At 38.1% G+C, this 7,779-nt stretch overlaps 1 protein-coding gene across 1 annotated transcript; it reads left to right on the top strand.

Moving 5' to 3' along the window:
- The first annotated feature begins 5,573 nt into the window (after positions 1-5,573).
- Positions 5,574-6,976, top strand: LOC147888845 (epoxide hydrolase 2-like). The gene is made up of 4 exons (XM_087392951.1): positions 5,574-5,644; positions 5,727-6,106; positions 6,178-6,425; positions 6,631-6,976. Exons 1-4 carry the CDS (start codon positions 5,575-5,577, stop codon positions 6,875-6,877), a joined length of 945 nt encoding a protein of 314 aa, XP_087249077.1. The 5' UTR covers position 5,574; the 3' UTR covers positions 6,878-6,976.
- The last annotated feature ends 803 nt before the right edge of the window (positions 6,977-7,779 follow it).

The raw sequence follows: 7,779 nt of genomic DNA, 5'->3' as shown, positions 1-7,779 counted from the left end.
CTCCCACTTCTAGCTGGTGGTATCTAACTGGTTGTACTTCTCCATTGGGCATGGAGGTACATGTGCAGGGCTTCAATCTGATTTTGTTGAGTGGCATGGCCTTCTTAGCCCTGGTCCTCGAGTGCTTAAAACTCTCTTCCATCTTGGCACAACTTCTTTCTGGCCCATCTACGTGTGCCTTTTTTTACGTGAGCTTTGAGGCTGTGAGCTTCTCTTTGAGGGTCATTCCTCGCTTTCTCTTATAATGTTTTTCCCTCCTCCGAGAGTGTAATAACCCTTTTTTTTTAATGTTGAGCTCTTGTGTGAGTTGATCGATCCTTGATTGCATAAGAGACAAGTTGGTGGTGGTGTCGGCAAGGGTCTCTTGGAGCATCTTATAAATGTTGAGGTCCATTTGTGTGCCTTGGAAGAAAAAGGCCATAAAGGATCCTAGAGTCACATCCTCCAGGTTCTAATATCTGCATGTTTTGTATTTTATAGGGGAGCAGTAGGTTGGATACGCGCATTGGCCTAACACCTCTTATACTTCGATCCAATCTACGCTAGAGGGACCTATTGATTGTGCCGTGGGGGCCTTGCCCTTGAAGCTTTACAATAATGCCTCCACCTGTTTGGAGATATCAAGGAGGACTTTGGGTGCTTGGACTAGTTGTGTCATCGAAGGAGAAGAAAATGTCATTATAGAGCTGGTTGTCATCCTATTATCATTGTTGATGTTGCTATTGGTGTCCAAAACTTTGGTGGTCACAATAGGAGGAATGACCATTGATGGCTCTTGGTACCAGATGGAGAAGTAGATAGAGATGTGCAAGCCCAATTTAGTTGCTACTCAGCTTTTCCTTAGCCCTTTCCACCATATGTTCTATCCATTCCATTGCAGCTTTGCATCTCCTACTACCTTTGGTACTCTACTTGCTCTTCAACTATGGAGATTGGAGGGACTGTTGTAGGAGCTAGCTAGAGGTGGCATGGGTTGCGATCTGTGGCTCCATATTTCCATGGCTTATACAAGAAATGTGCAATCAATGGCATGAAGGTCATTGGATTGCCAAACTTCTACATGGTCTTGTGGCACTGCAAGTGGAATCCTTTGTAGAAGTATTCAGCCCAGTTAGTCCCATAATATATGGGGTCCAATCAGCACAGCAATATAGATTTGGAGCAACTACATTGTGGTGGTCCACCATGTCCATCTTGGTGAGGAAGTGGAGGATGTGTGATGGCTTGATGTATGCTGGGTTGATTTCAATTCTCCAATATTGGGTTGATCATGAGGAATAAATACATTATGATCTTGTGATCATGATCAATCTATAGCTTCATTGAGTGTACAGTCACAAAAGTCATGCCAATCCATCTTGGCAAAATTTGCTTTAGAGGATAACAAGAGCATACTAGCAATCACTGGCATGAGATGGGTCTTGATCATTGTATTGAGAACAATGGTCATATTATCATTGCATTCAATAGATCAGTATATTGAGGATGCATGATGATTGTGTGCTCTTCATTGTGTTGTGGCATTTCTATAATTGAAATTTATGTAATTCAAATATGTAAATGACATTGTTGGCAAGAAGTTGAAATATTTCAGAAAGAAGAATTTACAAAGGAAAATCTTAAAAAGATAAACTTCCTAAATTTAGCATACAATAAAACTTAAGATCCCAAAAAACACAACTCAACCAAAGAAAAAGAATACATAATATATAAGGGGAAACTATGATATAGAGAAGAGAACATGCTAACCTAGTTACTCTAGGCATAGCAACCCTACTATAGTGGGTTTAGTGTAACATTGAAATCGAGGCTTCCATGTCATCCTCTATCCAAGTCCATAAACTACCTACCTAGTAATCATTGCTGAGGCTAAGAGAAACCAAGCACTCAAAAAGTCATCCCATGTGCACCATATATAGTGCATGCTTTGCTTTTGCATGTCATGCATGACCTGTCCCATAGATCACAAACGATGGTCTACATTGACCAAACATTGTAATAAGTCTAGATTGGCTCATAGACCACAAACTATAGTTTATATTGAATTAACATTATCACAAAAGTGTTGGAGGATTTGCATCTATTCACCCCATTGTAACAACTATTTATTGTCTTCCCCCCAAACTGTCCTAGCCTTTCTATCCAATTTCTTGAATTTAGGATACAGTAAAGATAAATGGGGTTAATTTTTGTGGCAAGTCTTCTTAAGGATTAAAAGTCATTTTCTTTGCCATAGCAACTAGATATGGTCTTCACCCACACTTTCCTAGCCTTTCTAGCCACTTTGAATAGATTTGGGATTATAGTAGAGGTAAATTGGGGTTGAATTGGGAAATGAGTACGTGAGGTTTACATACATGATTGAGTTAATACCAAAATCATGGGAGACAAGAAAAGGATACTTGGATTGAAAGTTCAAGAACACAAAGGCAAGGGGTTGGTGGAATAAACAATTTGGTAATAAGAACCAATGATAAATTTAGTGATATTGACCATGAAGTACTTACTAGAATTGAGGATATCAATAGCATTTGTGGGATAAGCGATGCAAAAATAGGGATGGATAGTGATATTGAACATGAAGTACTTACTAGGATTGAGGACATCAATGTTGCATGTGGGAAAAGTGATGCAATAAGCTCACAATAGGAGGGATCAATGATAAATTAATGATATTGGCCATGAAGTGCTTACTAGAATTAAAGATATTGATGCAGCTTGTGGGATAAGTGATACAGTAAGAGGGATCAATGATACATTTAGTGATATTGGCCATGAAGTACTTACTAGAATTGAAGACTTTTATGGGATAAAATGATGCAATAACTAAGATCAATAATGATCAAGAGATTATCCATGAACTTCTCATTGGGGTGGAGGACATTGATGCCATTTGTGTGAGAATTGATGACTTTAGTGACATTGGTCATGAGGATATACATGACCCAACACCTCGATGTGATAGTAGGCTTCATGTTCGTGCCAAAACGAATTCAATGCAATAGCATACTCAAAGAAATGCTTTTGGGAAACTAATGAATTCAATGAACTTGTTCAAAAAAATGCCATGTCCAAGATATTATAAAGCAACAAATATTTCTCAAGGCTAGTCAACATTGTGACTTCATAGATGAAGATGCAAGAGAAATACAATCAATGTACAATGTTGTCACCAATGGGAAAGAAAGCTACCAAGCATAAAAAGAAAGTATATAAGTATTAAGAGGTGACAAATCATGGCATCGATTCTCTCATCATCACCTTATTTGTATTATAGTCCTTTTGGAAAAGTGATATGATAAACGTACTAAATGGAAGTAATTAATCCATATCCATCCATATCAGAGATGTTTGAGTGAACTTGAGCCATTCATATAATGTTCAACAGAACATACTCAAGTGATTCTCGTTTATCTTAGATATCAACTTCTAAACCTAAATAATATTTAGTCATGCTAGGATCTAAAAAACTACAATAGCTTCCACTAGCTATGCAATTACATTCACAAACCCCACAATGATACATTTCCCCACTAAGAAAAATTGGATATTTAATCCTCGAAGTTCGGAACATGTGGGACAAATAAGTTATCTATGAGCTACCTAGCCTGGCTAAGTTTATGAAGAACGATCAAACCAAGAATGGAGTACAGAACCCTAGAAGCATCTAATGCTATCCAAACATAATATATAAGAAACTATAATGAAAGTTTGTTGTAAGAAAATTTGCCTTAAAAGAGATACAAAGGAAGATTATGAAGCTATATGTGTAGGTATTTGGAGCAAGATAGGTCCAAATAGACATAATTATCTTCTTCATGAGTTTTCTTGCTTCCTTTGACAATTTGAAGAGAACGTAAAGATAAAGCTATGAAAACCTCGGCTAATACCGATGGTCAACGAGATAGTCATTTGTAACTAAGGATGTCAAATGTTAACTGGATTATCGCATGGCATGTACTGGTATGTTTGGGCAAAGGTCAAAGATAAAGTAATTCATAAAGTTCATGGAAATGCATGCAAGTTAAAAGGACAAAGAAGCACCTTGAATGCATTCATAGATTTAAATCAAATCTTTGAAGCAATGGATTGCCACAACCTCATCTTCAACAAAAAATGGCAGATGGAAGCATAGTGTGCCAATATTATCTTCCTCTTGGAATGACAAAGAAGGTTATGTTAGAGACCGTTAACAAAACTTTGCAAGATAGGAAAGAGAGAGAAATTTCCAGTTCTACTTTATACAAAATTTAGCTTGTCAATTTTGCAATGTAAAAACACCATCAAAGCAACAGATGTCAAAATGCAAGGTTTGTGATGAATTAAGAAATGCTATTGAGCATATAAAGTGCAAGGCACATTGAGGAAAGTATATAAAATGATGAACAATCCATTTACATCATGTGCTTGATGCTAGAAAGTTGTATGCTTATTGGAGGGAGGAAGTGATTTCAAACATGAATAAGTCCATGTGTATTACCATCATGGATGTTTTTATTGACACCATACTTATATTCTAATATAAAATCCTGGCGAAAATTTATCAAGCTAGCTTTTTTAGTTTCACAATATTGATAGAACATAGTAGACTTTTATAAATTTTCTTTTGAAATTTAAAGTAAAAGATGTAAATCATGGTAAAACTTTAATTTTTTTCTCATCAAAGTTTCAAATCCTGGCGGATATTTCAAATGTTTATTTTTATAAATTAGGGCATACAAACTATCGACACTAATATAAAAGATTTGCTTCTTAATGGAACTAACATCCATGATTACCATTGATGGAATGGATTCTATAGAATACAACTACTTTGCCAAGGTACAAAAGGACCCCACCTCCATTGGAAGGTAAATGTGGATAAAAACTCACTTTTATGGAATATTAGTACATAGATATCAACTCTTCTGCGATGAATGGATTGATAGTTTGCATGAATGAACACGGCAATAATCAAAAGTTAGCCAATGCAATATATTCCCTAAACTTCACAAAAAATGGCTACACCCAATCATGCGTTGGTCCTTAATTGAGCGAACTAATAGAAAGCTTTTTAATAGCTTTAAAAAATGGATGTATCCCCTAGAAAGACATGTTGGAGTTCCAAATATAAACTCTATTTGTCCACAGATCAAGGGTTGTCATAGTCAAGTGGACTTTCTACAAAGGCGAGGCATCATAGTGATGCTACATTTCAACATATTTCACTCATTAATCATTGTCCAGCTTCTAATTAGCTTACGACTCTTATACATCTTGGGCAAACACTATGATGTTTAACATGGAAAATTAGTTTTTGCCATAAATGTTTTTGTGGGAAAAGAGACTCGGTGCATTTGAGGGTTCAAAATGACATGAAACCCACATTTTACCTATTGTCTATACATGCTGAGGAGTGATAACCACTTGACATCCAAACATCTAACATGGGAAATGAGCTTTTTTGCATAAAAGCTCATTTCTAACCATGTCTCTTATTGGGGGTATACTTAGAGAGAATCTAGGAGAGAGACATTCTATATTATGTGAAGCGGGACGAGGCTGTTTCCCTTGTCTCTCATTGCCGCCTCCACTATGGACCGTATCCTCCACAAATTTGTGCCCACCAACCGTATCAACATGCACATCGCTCAGCTTGGCTCAGGTTTCTTCCTCACCTTTCTAGCTCAATTCTTTGTCTCCACCATTGTCGATCGTCTTTGATGCCACATTGCGCTGTTTTGCAGGTCCTCCTGTTTTGCTGCTCCATGGTTTCCCCGAAATTTGGTACTCTTGGCGTCACCAGATCCTCGCACTTGCAGAGGCTGGTTTCTGCGCCATCGCTCCTGACTACCGCGGTTATGGTCTCACAAAAAATACTGATCCCAGTAAAACTAGCTTCGCCGATCTGCTGCACGACCTAGCGGGCCTTTTGGCTGCAGTTACAGAGGAGCAGGTGTTCGTGGTAGCCAAAGATTTCGGGGCTTTTCTTGCTTATCAGCTTGCACTCTTGCACCCCGAACGCGTCAAAGCCCTTGTCGTGCTGGGAATCCCGTTCGTCAGGCCCACAGTGAGGAAGATGACAGCGGGTAGCTTACCTGATGGCCACTATTTAAAGCGCTGGCGGGTGAGTTTCTCTCTCTCTTCTTTCTCTCCTGAAAGAACGACGGCTCACTCATTGAAGGCGTTGTTTTGTAGGAGCCTGGGAGAGCACAGGCAGATTTTGATAGATTCGATGTGAAGACTGTCCTGAGGAGAGTATACATATTGTTTAGCAAAAGTGTGATTCCCCTGGCAGCTGACGATCAAGAAATTCTAGACCTTGTCGATGCAGCAAGCCCCTTGCCAAAGTGGCTAACGGAGGAAGATCTGGAAGCCTATGCTTCACTCTATCAGCATTCTGGATTCCGCTATCCGATTGAAGTCCCCTACCTGGACTCAGGAAGGTATCGTAGCCCAAAGCTTTCTGACTATATTTCACAATGTCTCGATATATATTGTTGAGTTCATAAGTACCTTCGTCATGCAAGGGCTTTGAACACCTTCTCATCCGTAAATCCCTTGAAATTTCATGGAAGCAAACGTCATTTTGGGTGGAATTGTTTCTTAGACTATTGGCTCTTTAAGGATTGAACTGCCACGACTTTGCAGATCTATAAAGCAATCACAGTCGAGGGAACCGGACACGAAGGAAGATTACACCATCCAGGCTCCGGTGCTGCTGGTGCTTGGAGGACGTGACTACGTTACTTTTTCAACGCAAGCCATAAGCGTGATGAAGAAGGACGTTCCGAAGCTCGAATCGGAGTGGATAGAAGAAGGCTCGCACTTCATGCAGGAGCAATGCCCCCAACATGTCAACAAGCTCATCCTCGACTTCTTTGCCAAAGTCCCGTGAACAAATTGAGGTTTGAGTTAAAACCAACTCCCCAACAATGTAACATGGCTATCTTGGAGTGGCCCGTAGAAATGGCCATCTTGGAATGGAAATCCAACAAGCGAGCATGAATGAGCCTTGTTTGTTTGTTTCTTTTATATATATATATATATTGAGAGAGAGAGAGAGAGAGAGTACAAAAAGAACCATATTATTTTTAATTTAAGAAAAAGAAAACATGTGGAAAATCCAAAAAGTGCAATCATATACCAATCTATCAAGGGTAAAAATGTATTTTAAATTTATGGAAACAATTGCAAACATTTATCAATTCTAGGAAATGTTTAACATTATGCCACTTGCATTCTTTTAATGAAGGATAAATTTTTAGACAACGAAATGAGTTCACAAAATAATTTTCACGAGCTCTATCTAGTACTAGTATGATGCTCTTAGGATTTATCTTCAATTACACACAAATCCTTTTGGAACCCTGACTTTGTGATTGTTGCTATATCATTATTTTTCGTATATTCTATAGCCTTATACGTCCCCCCTTCTAGGATATCATTGCATGGACCATTAACAAGTGGACTCTCTAGGGTTGCTACATTAATTTTGTATTATATAGTTCTCCATGAAACCTATCACCGTGTATCTAGCAAGGAAAACACAATTTGCAATAGCAATACAATCTTGATAAAATAAGGCAACATTACTTAAAGAGATAAGCAAACTCAAAGAAAGGGAGTTCTTCACTATATAGTCAATCAATGCAATCTACAACTCTATATCTAGCAAGGAAAAAAGAAGTGCAAGAGCAAAAAAGTCTTTAAAAAAAGAGCGTTAGTGTGAGCATTAGGTAAAGAGATTAGCAAACATAAATTAAAATTATTCTTGACTATATTGTTAATTAGTGGCAA

Source organism: Dipteris shenzhenensis, chromosome 21 (genome assembly GCF_047967505.1).
Source record: "Dipteris shenzhenensis isolate YYH24624 ecotype China chromosome 21, Dip_SZ_1.0, whole genome shotgun sequence".
In the NCBI taxonomy this organism is placed as follows: Eukaryota; Viridiplantae; Streptophyta; class Polypodiopsida; order Gleicheniales; family Dipteridaceae; genus Dipteris; species Dipteris shenzhenensis.
Note: the sequence above shows the minus strand (reverse complement) of the source record. Positions and strands in the feature narration are given on the sequence as shown.

Bases quoted from the DNA above. Each gene is read 5' to 3' on its own strand.
- LOC147888845 (XM_087392951.1), top strand. From the start codon at position 5,575: ATGGACCGTATCCTCCACAAATTTGTGCCCACCAACCGTATCAACATG. The intron at 5,645-5,726 runs GTTTCTTCCTCA...GCTGTTTTGCAG, and splicing joins CATCGCTCAGCTTGGCTCAG to GTCCTCCTGTTTTGCTGCTC. The intron at 6,426-6,630 runs GTATCGTAGCCC...ACGACTTTGCAG, and splicing joins CCCTACCTGGACTCAGGAAG to ATCTATAAAGCAATCACAGT.